Here is a 22,477-nt window from a genome sequence, read left to right as displayed (position 1 = left end):
CTTATGGGAACCTCTATAGCTGAAGTTATTCAAGTTGCTCAGTTCTTCCCCATATGGCACACGAAAGGGAAATATGGAAATAATGGAGGAGGTTTCAGGTAGGAGTTCAAATCGATGTTGCATAGTTTTCAAAGAGATAAGATCCCTAGGCCAAATGGCTAGGGCGTTGAATTTTTTCTGGAGCCTTTGGAGACCTTGGGCCCCAACCTATTGTGGGTGATTGGAGAATCAATAAGGGAGGGACACATTCACCTGACTTTTAAATCTACTTCCTTTTTTCTTTCCCAAATATAGCTAGCCTCTCTCTTTATAATTTTCGTCCTATCTCCCTATGTAATTCCATTTACAAGATTATCGCTAAGATCATTATGAATAGGTTGAAACCCATTTTTTCTAGACATATATCCCTGGAACAATTTTCCTTCTTGGAAGGGAGAGAAATTCATGAAGCAATTAGGGTGGCATAGGAGGGCTTGCACAACATTAAAACTCAGCATCTGAAAGGGGCAATTATAAAAATCAATTTATCCAAATCTTAAGATGGAGTAAACTAGATTTTTGTTTGGCTTCTCTTCAACCATTTGGGTTTTAGTCTAAATTTCATCAACTGGGTAATGGGTTGCTTACAATTTGTCTATTTTGTGGTTCTTATAAATGGAGCAGCTTCCCCTTTTTTCCATGTTCAAAGGGGGTTGCATCAAGGTTTCCCTTTGTCACCTCTTCTTTTCCTTTTGGTGGCAGAATGTCTCAGTGGTCTCTTGAATGAGGTGAAAAGGAGGGGATCTTTCCATGGTTTTCTTATCACAAGGTCATTGGCCATCGCTCACCTTTTTTTTGTTAATGGCATTCTTATATTTTGTATCGATGATGCAAGGGAGATTTGTGTACTTGCGGATATTTTCTCTCTCTTCGGTCAAGTCACAGGAATGTCTATCAATTCCCTAAAATCTACTATTTCCGACCATAACCTCTTGGAAATGGAGATACGCCATATCTCTCAGGTTCTCCCTTATGAGGCTTAACAATGAATGGTCTAAAATATTTGGGCTTTCAATTGAATCCAAATTATTACAGTAAAGAAGATTGGTTTTAACTCATAGCTAAAGCATTTGATCAATTGGTTTCATAGATGGTTGTCTCGTGTAGGTCGTTTGGTCCTCATAAAATCTATGTTGGAAGCTATCACGATTTATTAGGCATCATTGGCATGGATTTGTAAATGTGTTTTGGAGAAAATTTGGAAACTTGCTCCAACTTTATATGGGCGGGGAAAAAGGAGTCTGGGGCTTTGCCATAAGTAAAATGGGAAACTATTTCTCTTCCAAAATCCTCGGTATGTTGGGGCCTAAAAAACGTATTTCTTTTCTCAAAAGCCTTGGCAGAAAAATGTGGGTGGAAATTGATTTCTACTCATAGTTTATGGATGACTCTGGTCTTTCATAAGTATATTGCTCCTAGTACTCTAGAAGACTAGATTAGAAAGTCAGACAAGCCCAGATCAAACATTTATGGTATTTGGAGGGCTATAATCAATACATTTGATATCCTTGGCAATGGTTTGGCTTGAAGGGTGGGCTCAGGGGACAGGGTTCAACTTGGCATTGATCCTTAGCTCGGTTCTGGTATGAGACATCTTTTGCCATAGGATCTTATTCATATGCTCAAAGATAGAGGTATTTTTAAACTTGATCGTATTGTTGACCATGATTCTACTTTCATCTAGAGGCAAGGATGGCTCTCTGCTAAGGCTCTAGGTTTTGTAGGTGCTTATCAGGGTTTATGGCAGGATTGTCTTCAAGCCATTTTTTATGGGCACATCATGATTATTGGCAGGCCTAATGAACTCATTTGGAGCATTTCCCCTTATGGATCCGATTCTCCAAAGCTAGGCTACCCTTTCCTATTGGGGGACAGGGTGGAGGTGGTGCAAAAATGGTGGTGGAAGTCAACATGGAAAGCAAAATGTCCTCCTAAATTTTAAACATTTTATGTGGTATCTAATGTCAAAAAAGGTACCTACATGGGATGCCCTACAAAGAAGGTTCATGATAGGGCCGAGCTGGTGCACTTTATGTCAAAAGGAGGGGGAAAGTGTTGAGAACATATTCATGGCATGTCCTTTCTTTATTCAAGTATGGAATATTTGTAGAGCTGCTTTGGGACACTCAATATTGGGGGAAGGGAGGGATCTAGAAGATGTGTGGCTTTTATGACATTCCAATCCTTATTGTCGACCTTTCAAAGCTCTGCCTCTCTGGGGGTATGGTTGGCTAGAAATAAAATGATATTTCAGGATAATATATATGTCCCCAATCATATTGCAAATGGGATTTTTGCTATCCTTAGCCACTACCCACAAGATAAAGAAAATGTGTCACCTAAAGTGATTATTCCTGAATGTATTAACACATCAAAGTCGTGGGCTTACTTTGATGGGAGCTCTTTTAACAATGTACATAATTGTGGTGGATGATTTATTTTGTACCTTTCTACATAGCATAGGTTCAATGTCAAAATGGGTTTGGGCTCTAGGACTAATAATAAAGCGTAACTTCTAGCATGTAAATTTTTTCTTTTGTTTGCATTTGAAAAGGGATGCACTCGCATTCATATTTTTGGGGATTCTATGCTTTTTATTAATTGGATTAACAAAATTATCTCATGCATGAACATTCTTCTACTTCTTATTCTTAAGGAGATTATGAGAATCACTGATACATTTATGTCTTTTTCATGCTCACATGTCTATAAGGAAAGGAACCATATGGATGACCTCTTATCAAAAAAGGGTTTACATATGGAGAAGGATGTTTGGAATGTAACAAAATAGATAAATGATCAGTTTTTTAAGGTCTTCCACCAACCCTTCACGGACAATTTTAGATCTATAGTTGCAGTTTAAGGGAAATCTCCACATTGTTTCCTAGTATTTTTGTGTGTTGGTTTTTGTTTCATGCTACAGAATAGATAAAGCACATACAGTTTCTTACAGGTCCATTCCTTGGACATATTATGTAATTTTCACATATGAGAGATTTCTGGTTGGGCAAAACAGGGATACCGTTAAGGCAGTGCTAGTTTTTATTATCCTATGAGGATGTGCACATGGTTAGTTTATGCATGGGATAGAGTTCGTTTTTTGGCATATGGTCAACCTCTTATATGCTCAAGACAATTATTTGTGTAGTGCTTGTATTGATAGTTTTCTCTTGCACATGAACAGGTTCTCTCACTATTTATATGTTGTAAGCTCAAAATTTCTAGTTTTTGAATTGTTTGAAAAATTGTAAGGACTTTATCCCTTTAGACAGTGTCTTCCCCTATATGCTTCACAAATATCAATAATGGGAATTATTGGAATACACTATCGAAGTTTATATACAACATATAAGTTCACTCATTTTTTATGAATGAAATTATGGGTCATTTTCTCTAGAAAAAATCTATTTAACTTAGATTTATCATGCACCAAGAAGGATCAAATATTTGAAAGTGAAAATGTTTTTAAGAGAGAAAATAATTGATGGAAACATTGCACTTCTAGAGATTTGATCCATCTCGAAGCTTGATAGATCAAGGATTAAGATAGCTCTCCATTGTTTCTACTTTTATTTATATTTTTTTTATTTATTTGTAAAGGAATAAATTCCCCTTACCATCATACATATTAAGAAATGAGAGTGAGAAAGATGGTATCCTGCTAGTTCCCCATGGATTCCCCTTCTTCCCTAGTTCTCCAAATGAACAAAAATATTAACCTCTAGCTATAATAATGGTTATTAACCCCACAGGTCTTGATAATAAATCTTGCAACCTTCCTATGTATCAAACCTAAGCAAAAAGGGTCAAACCAACCTAACTATTCCTTGAGGCTTAATAGGGTTGATATGTATATGTATTGGAACTCGTACCCCCCCCCCAACAACAAAGAAAAAAAAAAAAAAAATTGACATACCCTAGTTTTCTATGTTCCAATTACTTGTGGACATTTAGGCAACATCCCCAAATTGCTAGGGAGTTCATCAGGGACTCGAGAACTTGTTGGTCATCCCCAAAATGTTTCAAACATATTTAAAGGATAATTTGGGCATATATCTTCAGTTTTGGCAAGCATGGACATTAATGATTGGATAATATGATCATTTTTCCCATCCATTATTTTTGTATTTTATTAAATCTAAATTTGTTGTACAAGTTGCAATCCAAAACATGGATTTTGTATGAAGGGTTTCTAATGATTTAGACATTGTATTTTTAGTGCAAGCAAAGCCTCCATGACAAGAAAACAGGAAATGCAACATTTCAGAGGGATTATCCTTGCGTTTATTGCTCTTGTCCTTCTCATTTTTCAAGTTATCGCAAATTTTACATATTGTACATGGGTTTCCAAGAGTTACTCAAGTCCAATGCTTCCAACATCCCAACCTCAAGCATTGTGAAAACAATAAGATAGTAGTGACATAAATTAGGTATCAAATGTTTGAATAAATTCCTATTCAATCACCTTCTTAATCTAAAATATGAATCTAATTTCTTTAAAAACCCAAAGTATTTTATAGTTGTTTTCAACACCACTGTAAATGCCCGCAATACCTGTTACGAAAGGAATGCCTTCTACATTTTAACGTAATCATCATTAACAAGAAATACAAGGAAGAAAAATTGTTATAGAGATAGTTCTCTATCTCATGGACCATACTGCAAATTAAGTTTCTTAAAGCTAAATTGCATTTTGCTCATGTCTAGTGACCAATAATGGAATGTCATTCAACCCTTTTTTAAATTGTTCAAAAATTTTCAAAATTGGCAAGTTTAAGGACTGTGCATAATATAGTAAAGCTTGTTCTTCTTACAGGCTTAGTGCAACATAGAAAAATGAAGCTAAAGTATTATAAGGATGTGAGCAACCCCAATCTCAAAAACTAGAATTATCTTTCTGTCTTGATCAGTGCTAAGAAGAAAATGAACATTGCCAAGATAAGAACTAATTCTCATGAGCTTCAAAGTGAAATTGGGTGTTGGTCATTCCCAGAACAACTTGGGATGAAAGTGTCTATCACCTTTACAATACTAAGAGGGTTGAAGATGAAAAGCACTTTATGTTGGATTGCATAACTCTTATTCACATCCATTCTAATTTTCAAAAATTTGACACACTACCAACCTTCTTAACTTGTTAAATCAACAAAACTATATTCAATCATAAAATAAAATGAAAAACAACTCAAATAATCTCTTACTTTCTTAAATTACAATAAACCATATTAATTTTAATAAATGTTAATTACTATCATCATCATTATCACCAATAATAATATTAATATATTAAAATAGCTTTACCTAATCTTTTTTGTAATTTATTTTTTAACTATTATATTTAATTAATTTATATTATATTAACATTATATTGCGCACATAAATATATATATATAGTCTTGTAAAATGCACTTCTTTTAATACCATTATAATAACTATTTCTCATAATTATATATACACATGATCAACGTGAAATTTCTCATTTATATTATATTAACATTATATTGCGCACATAAATATATATATAGTATTGTAAAATGCACTTCTTTTAATACAATTATAATAACTATTTCTCATAATTATATATACACATGATCAACGTGAAATTTCTCAAACACTATGAGACATTGTTAAAATATACTTTACTGCGAAATATATACTTACACCTGTTAGAGAAACACGTACTATAACTTTACTGTCCTAACAAAGTTTTACTTACTGGTGGGCAACTTTTATACATATATATTCATGATACAAAGTTTTACTTACTAGTGGGCAACTTTTATACATATATTCATGATAGAATTAGCTTCCAACACATGAGTCAAACCATGCAACATGCAAATTCTCAAGGGTCTAAGAAATGAGAGAATCATCATGATAAATCACGCCTACCACTTTAATGGAGGTTTATTTTAAAAATTATACTGCTTAGCGATCACTAGTAAGGTATTTTTCTACATGTAGTAATGATTGAATAAATTTCCTAGACAGTCAAATCATTCACATTCGTAATAATTTAAGATTGAGATAACCATCCACATGCAGTCATGATAGCACAAACTTACAAATCAAATAGTCAGATCATTCAACTTTCAAGGATCTAAGATTGAGAGAACCACCCTGATGAACCAAATCTAAGCAAAGTTATATGTCACTTTGCTGGATGTTTATCTTATGCGCATGAATTGCTGGAGAGGTCGTTGAATAGTCTCTCCATACATCGGTGAAGGGTTGATTGTCGACTTTCCTTCATTCACAGCTGGAAGGATTGTGATGACCTTCATTCGACACCCCACGAATCTAAGTCTTTTATTTCATGTATTTTTCATCATAATTTTTTTGGGATTTTTTTTTATAGGTGGAAAAACCTATCATAATTTAGTTGTCAAATCAGCACTGAGGACAACCATCTCTAACTGCTAATCGTGAATGTAGGCTGACTCATCACCGTTATTCAAGGAAAACTAGGCTATCTGGAATAACCCCCTGGTGGTCCATAAAGAGGCAAGCTTTTACTCTTGCTAGATGACTCCTTACGTCCGAGGAAGACAAGCTCTTAGCCAAGCAAAAACAGTTTTATGGCAAACTTGAGGCCCAGGCTTAGAGTAATGATTTACAGCCCATAAACATAATTTAAATAATTTATATATTTAGAATTATAATTTAGGTATCAATCTAGATCCATTTTAATTCTAGATCTACTAAATGCACAAACTAGAGCACAAAAATCGTCAACGATAAATTGACTATTTTACCTCAATTTTATTTTAATGGTTAATTTTATTTTATTTTTATTTAATTTGAGCAAGTCAAAATATTTAAATAACATGACAAGACATTATAATATCTCTTCCATACTAAGCTAGAGAATGTCTCTCGGTCCAATAATAATACATAAGTTATAATATATTTATAAATAAACCAACCTAGATCCATCTTAATTCGAGATCTACCAAGCTCCGAGAGGGATCAAATCTCTTTTCACTCTGAAAAAGGTTGCATCTTAGGAGATTTGATCCCTCTTGGCATTTGGTAGATAAGAGGATTGCATCTGAGGAGATTTGATCCCTCTCGGCCCTTTATACCTCCAAAGTTAAGATGGATCTAAACAGGTTTAATTCCCCCCTTTAAATAGTCTATATTCCACATGAATATCATTATTTTATTTTTTTTAACTAAATAAAAATGTTTTCACATTATTAATTTTATTTTTATGTTATTTTTATTTTATATAATTTTTATATAAAATTAATTTATAAATGTTATTAATTTAAATTTTATATTTATAAAATTATCTTATACTAATTCTAACAAAAATTGAAATATTTTGATTACTTCATAAAAAGTTAGCCAATTATTTGAGTCTCTGTTAAACTTCACGATCATCAAATTCTAACACAAATTCAAACGACATGATCTAGCCGGATACATATGCATTCCTTGTGAGAGTTCATAAACCAGAGAAATGCAGTCTTGAGATCGTACATCTTACAGTTGTCCGCACTCACGGTTGCCTTACAATTAACTTTTTCATCTATCTATTTTCCAAAACCGTTTTACAGAATTCAAACACAATCAAACAAGGTGACTCATGTACATGCATTCTTTGCAAGACCTTACATCAAGGAAAATGCATTCTTTAGATTGTACATAAACCTTAAACCTTTTTAGGAACATCTGACGGCTGTCCACACGATGGTTGCCTTACAGATAACCTTTTTATCTATCTATTTCCCAAAACCATTTTATGGAATTCAAACACAAACTCAAACCAGGTAACTTAGCTGAGATACCAGGTGACTTAGCTAGGATGTGTATGCATTTCTTGTGAGACTTCAAAACAAGAAAAATGCATTCTTTAGATCGCACATAAACCTTTTAGCCCACACTGATGGTTGAATTAGAGATAACCTTTTAGCCCACGCTGATGGTTGAATCAGAGAACCTTTTTATTTGTCTATTTCCCAAAGCCCTTTTATCTTCCACGCTGGAGAGATCGTATAGGCAGCAGGAATCTTTAGCTTTCTTATGTGACAATAAAGTATCGACATCTCACCTCACTAAAACCGAGCACTTTGAATAAAACGAAAGAGCCCAAAAAGGGTATAGGAGGTCCAAACCAGTTGTCTATGCATAAAACGGGGTCAAATTTATAGGGCCAATGTTTAACATGAGACGTGATTCTCAACCTCCGTTATATGAAGGACGTGCCCATCTTCAAAACTGATTATATATACTGTCTATAGTTCCTAACATGTCATTTCCCCAATTTCTTAGACGCACTACACACTCGTTTCTCATTTTTGTATTCTCTGCGACTTATGTGGAGCATACAAACATCCTTGAGATAAAGTCCTTCAACTCTTACAGTTACAAAACCAACGAGTTGTGTTGTATCTTTAAGATTTTTTTGCTCTGGCACTAAAAAATAATCAATCTCAAATATAAAAAAGCAAACAAAACAACCTATGCAGTAGTTCAATTGAAATAATCAAATCGCAAATATAAAAAAGCAACATTACAAATCAAACAAAACAACATTACAAATCAAACAAAACAACCTATGGACTAGTTCAATTGACGATTGCCTTATGTAAAAAATGACATTTAAGACATTTAAGGTTCAAATCTAAATGACATTTAAGGTTCAAATCGCTGTGTCCCTGTGGACCAAGCGGACCAAAAAGAGAAAAGTATTAAAAACAACCTAAACATTCTAAAAAAAGCATTCTATCGAGTACAGACTAGTCATAAAACTTTTCTCTCACTGCAAAAAAACCAAGAGTACTTAAAATTTATCACACGCATTTGGACAAAGGGAAAATACTTACCGACAATATCTTATTGCGAGTTCCATCAATTTGCATGAAATAGGCCTCTAGTAGCATCTCAAGATCTTCAACATCATTATCATCTCCAGCAACAGTAACAACAATGCTAAATCGGTGAGAGTTTATGCGAGACGAAGTTGCAATAGCTCGAGCACCGTATCTTTCACTTGCTATTGAGGCTTCCAATTGCTGACTTTGATGATACTTCCGAGTTAAATATAATTCAGCCATCTCTCGATCGTTATTTAGAAGATCTTCCAATTCATCCCTCACCTGTTCAAAATGAACAGATAAGTCGAGTATAAAAATATATAGAGCTTTATTCAAGAATTTTTCTTTGGTGAAAACCTATCATGGGAAATCTTCAAAAATAACACACATCTATATATATGACACAATTACAATCGAAACGAGGTTAGCCTATGATGGAAACCACATTATATAATTCAACATTATACAATAAATAATGAAGAAACATTTAGGTTAACAATATTTCAGCAGTGTGCCAGCTCCACCCATTGTCCTCTGACTAGTGCAGGAAGATGCAATGCACACCGATCTCACTCCCATGACCCTGAAGTCTTGTACTTTGATCTATGTTTGTTTATTGATTTCTTAGCTTCTGTTTCATCTTCACTATGAATCTCATACCAAGCAGACAACTGTGAAAAACGTAATGGATCTCCCCAGGTTAACAGAGTAATTATTTCCACATGTGCATATAAAAGCAATGAATCTCATACAACAGTAAAAAACAATCAAAACTTTCAAGACTACCTTCTGAACCCGTGCAAGGAGAGATGTAAGATTTCTTTTTAGGCTCCGCACATGCTCAAGGTTTTTGGTGCTGACTTTTTTGGTAAGTTTATCCACTGCAGGATAAGCCTCTCGTTCAAGCGCTGCAACATCTGAGTCCAGGTACGTGCAACTCACCTCCAAAGCTATTTCCAACACACGGAATTCGAATGGAAGCTCGCATTGCAGCCCTTCTTCTGTTTCTGGGTCCAATAGCCACTGTCCAGGTGAGGTTTCAGCAGAGATGCCATGTCTTTCCTGCTGATCTGTATGATGGCTTTCCTGAATTCTTGATGGGCTTTTGAGAAGAAGTTGTTGCCTAAGTTCATCGACAAATGTAAGAACAGCCTGGTCCAAAGGATCAAGCACGAATACCTCTTCAGCAGTAACAATGGCCTTTATAAACTCCAAATTAACCACCATGGCTTTCTCCCTAGCTGTATATTGAATCCAATGAAAGCTATATTAAGTGGCTTTTCTACATTCCTACTAAGGACAAAATCACCAGCAAGTAAATCACAAAAGAAATGGAACACAACTGCATTGGGATTCTGGAAATCATCAATTGTTTTCATCTCAAATTGCTAAGGGACATGAACTCAGATGCTACCGAATGTTCTGCTTAAAAAAAACGAAATGCTATAATACACAAGTTACAACAAAATAGTAACACAATAATGGAAGATCAGTGGTCTGCAAATGATCTACAGGCATTATTTCACGATGATGCATTACTAATATTCAAGGGAGGTTCAACCACTAACAAAAGAATGGACATATAAACTCAAACTTTAAGAAAATTATAAATAGCTTTAGTGTGAAAAATAATGAAATATGTCTTATGAAATGGGTTCCTATATTGCACTGCTTGTATTCGGTTGCAGGGACGATCCTTCTTTATATGATAGCTGGTTTTTTATCTTCAAAAGCAGTTATTTGTCTAAAAATAAAACGTCAAAGATTCAGCAGTTTCTTAATCTTTTTGAAAAGCCAATCTTAGTGGATAATGAAATGGGTTCCTATATTGCATTGTTTGTATTCGGTTAAAACGTCAAAGATTCAGCAGTTTCTTAATCTTTTTGAAAAGCCAATCTTAGTAGATAATGAAATGGGTTCCTATATTGCATTGCTTGTATTCGGTTGCAGGGACGAACCTTCTTTATATAATAGCTGGCTTTTTATCTTCAAAAGCAGTTATTTGTCTAAAACTAAAACGTCAGAACTTCAGCAGTTTCTTAATCTTTTTGAAAAGCCAATCTTAGTGGATATAGTTATGCCTCCTTTGCAACCAAGTATGCAACGTTAAAATAGGCTTCCTAATATTCAACTTGACTGCTGCTCTTGTTAATTGAAAAATTTAATGACAGGCCATGAGACATTAACATGCGAGAAATTGTTATGGTGCCGGCTTGTTTTTCATACAATTTACCCAAATTCCCCATGCCATAGTTGATCAAAAGAAGATAATGCTGGCAAACAACAAGTGGGTGGGATAATGGAGCGTTTGGTTGAAGTTCAAAGGAATGGGATGATGGCTTGGGAATGATTGGGTCATGCCATCAAGCCCAAGCCTCTGCACAAAATGGGTGAGCAAGACCATGGACTGTCACGAAAATTGGAGAGTGCTCTTGCACAATTGTATCTCAGAAGGGGGCATTAGAGAAAACATGTTGGAGAAATCCCAACTTCCCAACTTTGTTGTTGACCCTCACCAAAATCCAAATCTAAGGAATTTTTGGCTTAGAGTATATAGAAGGCATGGGAAGCTATTAAGCGTCATCTTTCTTGGAAGGGTGATTCACTTCATACAACCTATCATTTAATGATCATTGCATTTGGTGGTCTCCTTTGGTGTAGTATAAAGGTAAACATTTCTTTAGTTCTCATCTAAACATTGATCAACTTGAATGGCATGGCCAAAGTAGGAGATCTTGATGATGGATTCACACATAGCTAGATGTCATGAGCTACTCTGAAAGCAAAGTTTCATCTTTCTAGATCAAGTAAACCTATAATCAAGCAGGTCCAAGAATGGGTCACTAATGACCTTTCCCTCAAATTGGGAGTGCTTGGTCCAATATCATGGTGCAGAGATTGGAAGTGAAATTACTCTAAATGAATCATGAAGTATAATCCCACCGATGGGAATCGATGGCTCAAATCTGGGCTTGTGCTAAATGCCAAGTTAAACAAATTTTGAAGATTGGCATCTAAATAAGCTACTTGGCTTTTTTGGTTCTATTACGACCATAGGATGCATGAAGACTTACCGCAAAATCTAGCAGGCCTAGTGCAAAGCCTCACTAGGCAACCTAGGTATTATGGCAACAAAGAGATCAGCCACCATTGTCACCTCAGTGGCCTCACTCCAACTATTTAGTGGTGTATGTTATCCCCACAAGGGAGGCTTCCCCAAAGAAATCATCGACAAGATATTCAACTAACAAGGGCTCAAGGATGATATAAGTCCTAATGATCAAAGAGAGAGGTACCAGATAAACCTTGATAGGTTGAGATAAGAGTTGCAAAAGTTCAAGTACACTTTCCTAAGACCTTTATGATTTATGAGAAAGCAATTATAAGTCATAATTTTTATGATTTGCAGATTTAGGGCATACAATGGCATATAACAGCATGAGAAATAACCTATAAATCATAAGATCAACATAGGGGCAAACGCTATCAAGGAGAAATGCAAGGGTGAAGTAAACAATGAGGTTGTTATGGTTGAAAATGGATATAAAAACAATAATATCTAGACGTCAACCCTAATTTTGGGGTGAAAATATACAATTAATGCAGGATTTTACCTTTTAATATTTATTAAATGCATCCCTACCAAGAGGGAAACAACAAATAGACATAAAACTGCTATAAATGAATATTTAGGCTACCTAATCCTAGTTACCATTAATTAAGAGGAAAAGGGATAAATTAAGATGATCACCATCAACTTGTCTAATGCCTTCTCTCAATTGGGCAATGGAATCAATATTAGTGAGCTCAAAGATATGGACTTGTATGAAGCAAGTGGAGGACTAAGAATCCTCTCTTAGAAACCCTAGCGACTTCTTTAAAGTGGAGATTTAAGATCAAGGGATGCATATACCAAGTTTCTTTGATTTTTTCTTTAAAGACAAATTTTGCATAACATATAGAAACAAGATTTCGTGAAAGACTTTGCACTTTTTAATATGGCACAACAGAAACCCTAATTTGATAAAATTGCTTGCAAAATGGAAGAAAATCAACAATAAACTTTACACCATTTAAACAAGGATCACTTCATCAATCCAAGATAGTCTTCTCATGCAAAAATATCTCTCCCAAGACAATTCGTTCCATCATTCATGCATAGCAACAAGGAGAAAAATACAAGAGAGCTAGAGCATAGTTCTCAAGATAGAGAGAAGTGAGATGAATGTGTGATGATCCAAATGAAAGTGACTTCCCTCTATTTATATGGAAGCAACCAAGTCACTTGACATAATTTTCCAAGTAAAAGCTATAAAAGCTTGGTTGAGCATTCAACTAGGCCTAAAGGTCAAATGCTAACTTTAATATAACTTTAAAACATAATAAATACATCAAAATATCACACACGTGTGGGAATAAATGCTTTCCATGATGACATCATCCTCCCAAAATGGGCAATCTTCATCAAGCAAGTGATAAAGTGGTTCATGAAGTGCTCCTTACTCCAAGAAAATCATATAAGTGCATGTGTATATCTCTAAATAATACCTCCTCCACCATGACATCATCTCCAAAAAGGGTCAAGTCACCCTTTTTAGGGCATGTGGAGATGATGTGGCATGCTCGGAGGGAAGTGTTGGCATCTAGGCATAATGTACTAGCCCTCCCAAGTCATCTCAATGATCACCATCCTCATCTGAGCTCTCGAACAATGCAACGTCCATCAATCAAGGTCAAGGCTAGCCTAGGGGCATCTTGGGTCCATCTAGACACATCATCAAATAAGCCAATGCCTTGGCTTTCTGGTATAATAGTTCACCATCTAGAGGTGTAGCAAGGGGTATACAACCATGTGGAGTCACATCAAAGCCCAACGTCCATCTCATGAGGGCAATGGTGGGGCTACAAGGTCATATCTACTCTCAACAATGGGAAAAACATCCTCAGAACGGTGTCGAATAGGTGTCAAGTCTTCCTTCAAAGGACCTTTGTTGCATGAGTAATGAACCACCTAAAGCATACCCTAAATATTAAGTGAGATCAACATCTTCAAGGACAAAAAAACATTAAAAGTATCATAGTAGACCATATTCAATGTTAGAGGCACAAAAATAGTTCACACAAACCTTGCCTTCCAATGTCTTTCTAGCTTAGGATTTGTAAGCAAGTTACCACAGTTGTGTTAGGGATGATTATACCTTCAACCCTGTTAAGTGCTTCCAACTCCCAAGGTAAAGGCATTCCACAGGCAGACCCATCAATCCATACGTGCATGTGATAATGATGATGATGGAATGGGCAAAGATTTCGAGGAAGATGGTCATAGCCATGGTAACAGCTGGAGGGGGGGTCAAACATCTCTAATTAATGTAATGAGAACAGGGAGCAATCATGGAGGCATGAGTTGCCCCTTTCCTCGACCTACTTTTTCCACCCCTCTAGTGTGCCTTTTACTTTAATGAGTTACCTTTCTTTCTTGCATAACTTAGGAGACCAAGCTTGCCTTATGCTTTTTTAATACCCCTAGAAGATGTTGCAGTTTCTCACTGATGGAAAGGTACGTGCATGGAATAAGAACTTTAAAGACGCTTTTACTCTTGGTTTCAGGGTTGATGGTCTTTATCAATTTGGTGGAAGTCCTTTGGGAGCTTTGGAAAATGATACCTCTATTCAATGTGAGCTATGGCACTAGAGATTTGCTCACTTACATTACAAAGTCTTACTTGGCGTAAGGAAGATGGTTACAGGGATGCCCAAGTTTCATATGAATCATGAAGGAGTTTGTCAAGGTTGTGCAGCTAGAAAACATACAAAGGGACCATTCCCTTCTAGTGAGAGAAAGACATCTCATATTCTTCAATTGGCCCATTCTAATATGGCTAGTCCTTTGCTCATGACTTCATTGGGAGGATACTTATACTATGTGATATTTGCGGATAACTTCTCACGAAAAACTTGGATTCATTTCCTAAAGAAGAAGGATGAAGTATTTAGATGGTTTCGTTCTTTCAAAGCCTTGGTGGAGAATCATACAAGAAAGAAGATCAAGACATTAAGAACTGATAAAAGAACATAGTATGAATCTAATGAATTCAATGGCTTTTGTAGAGAGAAAAGTATTAAGATGGAGACAACTGTGCCATATAATCCACGACAAAATGAAGTTGTCGAGAGGAAGAAATGAACAATTATGGAAGCCACTTGTGCCATGATTTATGATCCAGATCTACCAAAGGTTTTATGGAGAGAAGTTACGAACATTGTTGTGTACATTCAAATAGGATCCCTCATCAAAGCTTGGATTTCAAGACACCCGAAGAAGTCTTCACAGGTAAGAAACCTAACGTTGCTCATTTTAGAATCTTTGGTTGTCCTATATATTTTCATGTACCAAAAGAGAAAAGGAACAAGTTGGAAGCCTCTGAGAATAAAGGTGTAATTCTTGGATATAGTGAAGATTCAAAGGCATATCGAATTTATGTACCTGGCCAAAGGGATGTGGAAGTGAGTAGTGTCACTTTTGATGAAGACACTGCCCTCGGAAAAGCTAGGGATCTCCCTATCACAAGGAAGGATGATGATGCTACTAAAAGTCAAGAATAACCTCTGATGGATGAGCACATGTCTAATGTTGATGGCCTGATGGATCCACTTGATCCACCTCCTTTAGATCCATCAAACTCAAAGAAAAGACCACTATGGCTCCGGGATACACTTCAAGATGTTGAAAACCATGTTTCTCTAAGAGGGGCATTTCAGGAAAGTGAGAAGCCCACCAGGTATCAAGGATATTTGGCTACCATGAGTACTATCATTCAAACCGAACCTTACACTTTCAAGGAAGTTGTGAACCACCAAGTATGGAAAGATACTATGGCTGAGGAGTATGTATCTATCATGAAGAACAATGTCTGGAAAGTGGTGCCTAGTCCCAAGGACAAGGTCATTGTCACTTCAAAATGGATCTACAAGATTAAACATGGAGCCAATGGAAGTGCTGAAAAATATAAGGCAAGGTTCGTAGCTCGTGGCATTTCTCAAAAGGGAGGAGTTGACTATGATGAGATATTTCCACCAGTTACTCGATACACCACTATATGATCCATAATTGCTCTTGTTGCAAATCAAGGATGGATCCTGCATCAAATGAATGTCAAGACTGCATTCTTACATGGCTCACTTAAGGAAGAAGTCTACTTGGAACAACCTTAGGGGTTTGAAGAGCAGGATAGAAGGACACATGTATGCAAGTTGAAAAAATCCCTCTATGGGTTAAAGCAAGCCCCTAGGGCTTGGTATGAGAGGATTTGTAGTTATCTTATGAAGCTAGGATTTACAAGAATTTATGTTGATCTAAACTTATACTTCAAGGTTCAAAAAGACATGCCACTTATATTGGTCTTGTATGTTGATGATCTATTTCTCACTGATGCAGACCCTCTCATTTATCAATGTAAGAGGGAGTTTACTTTCAAATTTGAGATGAAGGACCTAAGATTGATGCGTTACTACATAGTCTTGGAGGTCTAGCAAAAGCCAAGTGAAATTTTCCTTTCTCAATGAAAATATATTGTGAAGTTGTTAGAGAGATGTGGCATGGTGGAATGCAAGTTAGTGACTACACCGATGGAACTAAATTTCAAAAAGCTATGTGGAAGTGTTGTTGGTCCGCATTTGGCAAATCCTATTGAATATAGACAACTTGTGGGAGCATTGATGTTCTTGGTGAACACACGACCAGACATATGCTTTGTTGTTATACATTAAGTCAATATATGGTTGAGCCTCATCATATATATTGGGTTGCTACAAAGAATATTTTGAGATATCTTCACGGTATTATCAACCATGGACTGAGGTACACTGTCGGGAATCTAAGACTACATGGATATACTGATGTTGACTGGGTTGGCAGTGTGGTGGATAGAAGAAACACATCTAGGTGTTGTTTCTCTTTGGGATTTGCTTCAATTTCATAGATGAGCAAGAAACAAAAATCTGTTGTACTAAGCACCACTGAGGTTGAATATATTTTCACTAGTATGGCTTGTTGTGGAGCCATATGGTTGAGAAAGATCTTCAGTGAGCTATTTGAGCACGTGCTAGATACCACCATCATTTATTGAGATAACCAAAGTGGGATTCACCTTTCAAAAAATCTCATGTTCCACGACCGATCCAAACATATTGATATAAGGTACCACTTTATCCGGGATAAGGTACAACGGGGAGCAATAAGGCTCCAACACATCAGGACGGATGAACAAAATGTTGACATCCTCACAAAGCCCATGGGAAGGCCAAGTTCTTAGCCTTCATAGAGAGACTTGGAGTCTTGGAAAAACCCTATCATGAGGGTCCCGCTAAGTTGGGAATTGAGCTTTGGGAGCTCCTAGGGGCCTGGGGTACTTTTTGGAGCTATATGAGCACAAAGTCAGTGGTTCACCTTCCCCTGTGGAGTACATACCCCAGCATGTGAGCTTAGGGTGACTGGTTCACCTTCCCCTATGGAGTACGTTATATGAGAACAAGGCGAGTGGTTCACCTTCCCCTATGGATACCCTAGCATACATCCTACCCTTGCAATATGGGACTCTTGGGAAGTACCTCTCATTTGGCCAATGAGTTGGGAAAAGGTGGTTAGGGTTAATTAGTACTACCAATGAACGTATCAGGTACTACTATATTCCCTATGACTAGGATGAATGGTGTTCAACAAATTGATCATTAAGGATCAAACCTGGTAGGGGTTCCATCCCCGGGAACTGAGGACTTGCCCCTATCACTTTGGCGAGGGTGGCAGGGTCTCGTGACCCACCCTCCAGATATTTTCTTATTGGTCTATGATATCAATCTTCAACAAAGACGAGACAAGTTTCAGAGATGGTACATACTGGACATGATGACATGGCAGTGGATGGATGTTGTCAGGTGAAATTCCTCCCTAGTTGAGACAGAGTGTTAAAGAGTGCAACTAAGGGAAAATCCCCCTTCCTAGAAGCCCCACCTTTGATGGCTCATCACTCCATTAAACTACCCTTGATGGCATTTTTCTTCACCTCAAAAATTAGAATTTTTGCATACATTCAAATACCTTTCTTCAAGTCGGCCTCATCTTCATCCACAAGTCGGCCCCATTGGTGAAAGGTCATGTTGACACCTCATTGATCACTATAAATACACCATTAGGCCTCCTCATTTTGGCATCCAATCATCACACTTTTCTCTTATCTTCTTGGGTTTTATAGCTCTGAAAATTACAAGAGTTTCTTCACATGTGCAACAAAGGAGGAGGATGAAATTACAGGTGGACGAAAATCTAAACTGTCTGCAACTTTGACCAATGTTGACCAGTGTTGACTTTGACTTTCTAAGAAGATTTTGACTTCGATCTTTTGGGCATATCTTTGTCTGGTGAGGCCGCATTTTTGTGTTGGCATTATGGTACAAGTGTTGTCCTTGATGGCAACACACATACAGGTCAGTTCGGAAATGATAAAGGACAACTCACATTGTAGCAAGTCTATTCAGAGGTAGCAGAGTAATGGTACAGAAGCACAGGATGATGGGACAAAGGATTACAGATCAAAATCAAGAAATTAAGGAAAGAGAATGGTTTAAGTTGTATACATTGTTTACCCTAGTCCAAGTAGTGTATACACGCGGGTACATAGAATAAAAAGAGCATATACGTATGCACGCAATTTCACAGAAGGAAAAGAGCGTATCAAATGGAAAATTAAGGTTAAAGAATACCAAGGGTCCATACCATGGTATTAGCACACAATATTGAGCAGAATAACGGTTACTTGATCCCATCTAAGAATACCATAGATTCTAAGTGTTGTTTTGGTGCATGGTATTGAAAAAGGCTCTAAGTATATAAGGAGGAGAAGATCAAAGGGCTAAGCGTGCAAGTGAAAGGTTTTTTTATGAATACTTCTATCTGAAGTATATTTTGTGTTGTAGGGGCTATGGTTATGATATAGATCTGAAAATATCTTGTGCACCCTTGGATACAATGTCGGATCAGGATCATGAGACTTGAAATGACTTATCATTGTATGATCTGATAATGGATAGTCTAGATCTGATTGCTAATGCATGTTTTATCATTTATATGCTATGATCTGGGTATATCTAAAGTCTTGAAAAGTTGTGAAGTTATAAGTCATTATTTGCAGATCTATACGCAGGTTCGCCTCGATGAAGGCGTGTATACACACGGGTTCGGCACTTCCAAGTAGCGTATGCAAAGGAAGGGCTTGTTATTCAAAAATGACTGATCTATCTGATCAGTGTTGTTGTTTTACTGTTGTTTGTCAATGATGTCTTCATTAGATCTGAAGTAAAACTGATTGTATAAGGAGATTGAATTTGGTTGACTAATTGATTGAGTAAGAAGGGTGATCTTTGCTGCTATCTGTTTAGAACTCTGTAATATGACAATAGATCTTCAGAATGTCTTTGGTTAGTACAATTTTTGGTTCAGAAGTTTTATGATTCAGTATCTTTAGAGGTATACGCAGGTTGGGTTACAAAAAGTAGTGTATACACGCAGATTGGCCTCATTGAAGTAGCATATACATTCTGACATGATTTTTGAGGTTGAAATTGGTTCTGGTTATTGATGCAGTGTTCTGGGTTCAGCTCTGTGTTCTGGTGACAGTGATCTGACTGTTCAGATTGATTGATTGTGTTTTTCTTCAGAGTTGATGGGTTTCAGTGATTGGTTGATGTAGTTGTATTTGATGGTTGTATTACAGTTGTGGTGATTGATTTTGAGCTTCAATGTTACTGATGGGTCCAGTATGAAAATTTGATGAAACGTGGCCTACATATTGTGTTGATGTGTACCAGGAGTATCCAGTCTGAAAATTTATGAAATGTGGTCCCTGGAGAAAGAGTGAAGGTGGTAGCCTTCTGTAGGTTGACGCCTACATACTGGTAAACATATCAGCCAGTACAAGAGCTAGGGGGTTGGAGCTCCCTTCTAGTAGAAGCTGGAAAACGAGTGAAGGTTGTAGCCTTCAGCAGGTAGATGCCTACGTACTGGAAAAAGTCTACACCAGTACAAAACTTGTAAACACTTTTTATAATAAGAAGATTGAAGACTGAGACGACAGCAACGGTGGTTTTTTCCCACATTGGGTTTCCACCTGAAAAATCCTGGTGTTCATGTGTGTTGCTTATGTGTGTTGATTTATTCTATTTTTACTGCATCTGTTTACTGCTTAGTAAATGCATCACACTCTGATTTAAGTTCAACAGACAATGAATTAGTTGTTTTACAAGTTTATTATATATATGCTGGTTCCATTCATTATAGTCACGGACATACGCTGTTTGGTATCTGTAAAGTAGCGTATACAGTTTGAAAAGGAAAAATTATTATTGTGAAAGTTTAAATACTAATTCCCCTCCCCCCCCCCCCCCGCCCTCTCAGTATTTTTCCCAACATTTTGGGCACAAAAACTGAGGTAATTTGGGTTGTTTCACTGTGATTGACCACAAGTAGAATTACAGACATTGACCATAGAACATTAACTGAGTTTGACTTGTTTTTCATCTCTGTTTTGGGTTGACTTTGATCTGCTACTAAGGCCGAGTTCCTTAATGCATTGACCAAATTATTTGGAGGTTGTTTCACTATTGTTTGACTATCGTTGATTGGACTAGTTAGGGCACATTGGCTATTGTCTATTGCACATTGTTGACCAAGTTTATATTGGATCAGATTGAGCTTCATATCATTGGTTGGTCAACTTTATTGGATAAATCAATACTTTCACTTTGACTATTGTACTAAATTGGATTTTCTCTCTCTACTAAACAGTTGATATTAATAAATAAGAAGGATTGGTTAGGTTTTCCCATTTGTGGGGTTTTTCCCTAGCATTAGCCTAAACTTATGTGTTCATCGTCTTGGCTTGTCTTCTTGTGCATATTGTTTATGATGTTTTATCTACAATTAATGTCAATGATGATCTAAAGTAAATGCTAAGTGATTGTCACTGAAATTTATTGTGATTGCTATTGGAATCTAAAGTGGAATTGTTATCGGGCTAATAAGAGACTAAAGTAATTGTTGCAAGCATAGAACATACCATAAAAATTAACACCACTTTTGATAAAATGCACGTGAAAATCTACCCAATGCTCCTATTTTGATTCCTGGAAACCTATAATACCTGTTGACCAAATTTGACCAACTATAACTTGAGCATGCCTTTACCAATAAAAAAATTTCCATGTGGCATGTCATCCTCTCATCAAACTCTACAATATAGGACCAAGTTGACTTTTTTATTTCTAGGACCATTTTGCATTGGAAAATGTGAACTACCTTAGGAAGAGTGAAATGTTCCTAACTATGAGATGGCCATGTATGAGAAACATCTGAGGGATATTGCACCAAATCCAAGGTGACCTACAGGATCAATAAGCTCATAACCATGTAGTAAGATGTAGGTGCACCCGACATGGGCTAGATTGGCCCCTACACTAGTGGTCACCCCTACCAAAGCAAGGCACCTCCAAAATAATGAGTCTTTATGTAAGCTCAACCAAGGTCCTCCAATCCTATCTAGGATGAAAGGGATAATGATGAACTCAAAGGGGTCGGCCATGGTTTGGCCCAACAAGGCCTAGGACACCTAATACAGGGTCTCACATGGTTGTTACAAGGCTTTTGCTTGTGACCTTGCACTCAAAATGCTATGAAAAATGCTGCAATAGACATATATATACCCTTTCTAGTATAAACAATAGCAAGTATGCTACATCGAGTTCTTCACAAAGGATTTTTCATCAATTGGTTGAACCAAAAAGGCAATATAAAAGGAGAGTGAACAAATCATCCTAAGCACTCAAACACAAAGAACTTTGATTTGATCACAGATATAAATTACTTGTTTTCAAATACTGTAGGGCACTCCAATCAATGTCATCAAAACCAAACTACTCATTAAACCAATCAACCCCAAGGACGTAAACCAAACAAACACTGGAAAAAAATCTTGGAGCACAAAATTGGTCGACAAAAAAAATACATTATATATTCAAACTTTGAAAAAATATTATACATTCATGTGCATCCATGTGAATCCAAACCATTATAGGAAAATATGCAACTTTTTTCTCATATATATAGCAAGGATGCATATAAAAAAAATAACACCAAATGCAAGATGCCCTTCAATTTTATACCCATCCCAAATCCAGATTGATTAGAAAACAAGCTTTATAGCGTTACCGATATGGTTAGTAGGGTTGCAAAGGTTTGTGCAACCTGCTAGGATTGGCACACACAAGGTAAGGGCCCACTTTCATCTCCGCCCAAAACCCTCGCTCTTTAGGCCCAACTTCCTATTTAAAGGCCAAAGGAGGACTCCCAATTGATATCTTAACTAACTCCAAGTAAGACTAGTACATTAAATGGGGTCAAGAAGGGGTGGAGGAGTTATTCTATTGGTTGTCCTACTAATATTTTAGAATAAATATGTCGCAGAAAACTAAATACAACAAGACATACACCAATTTATGTTATATATAACATGTAAATACTTAAAAATGAAGTAGACAAAATATAAGCTTTGATGTTATTTTTTAGTTTA

General features: G+C 36.5%; 1 protein-coding gene across 2 annotated transcripts in view; it reads right to left on the bottom strand.

Moving 5' to 3' along the window:
- Positions 1 to 22,477, bottom strand: part of LOC149252437 (magnesium transporter MRS2-4-like) — a 322,066-nt gene that overhangs the window by 256,523 nt on the left and 43,066 nt on the right. For both annotated transcript variants that reach the window (XM_089456663.1, XM_089456664.1), the window contains exons 2-3: positions 9,648 to 10,102; positions 8,871 to 9,143 (exon numbers count right to left, since the gene is read on the bottom strand). In XM_089456663.1, the coding sequence (XP_089312789.1) occupies positions 8,871 to 9,143; positions 9,648 to 10,102 (728 nt within the window). The remainder of the gene's footprint in view (positions 1 to 8,870; positions 9,144 to 9,647; positions 10,103 to 22,477) is intronic.

The sequence above is a fragment of the Pinus tabuliformis genome, chromosome 7 (genome assembly GCF_031772625.1).
Source record: "Pinus tabuliformis cultivar Carrire ecotype Pingquan chromosome 7, CPIR1, whole genome shotgun sequence".
Taxonomy (NCBI): domain Eukaryota; kingdom Viridiplantae; phylum Streptophyta; class Pinopsida; order Pinales; family Pinaceae; genus Pinus; species Pinus tabuliformis.
Note: the sequence above shows the minus strand (reverse complement) of the source record. Positions and strands in the feature narration are given on the sequence as shown.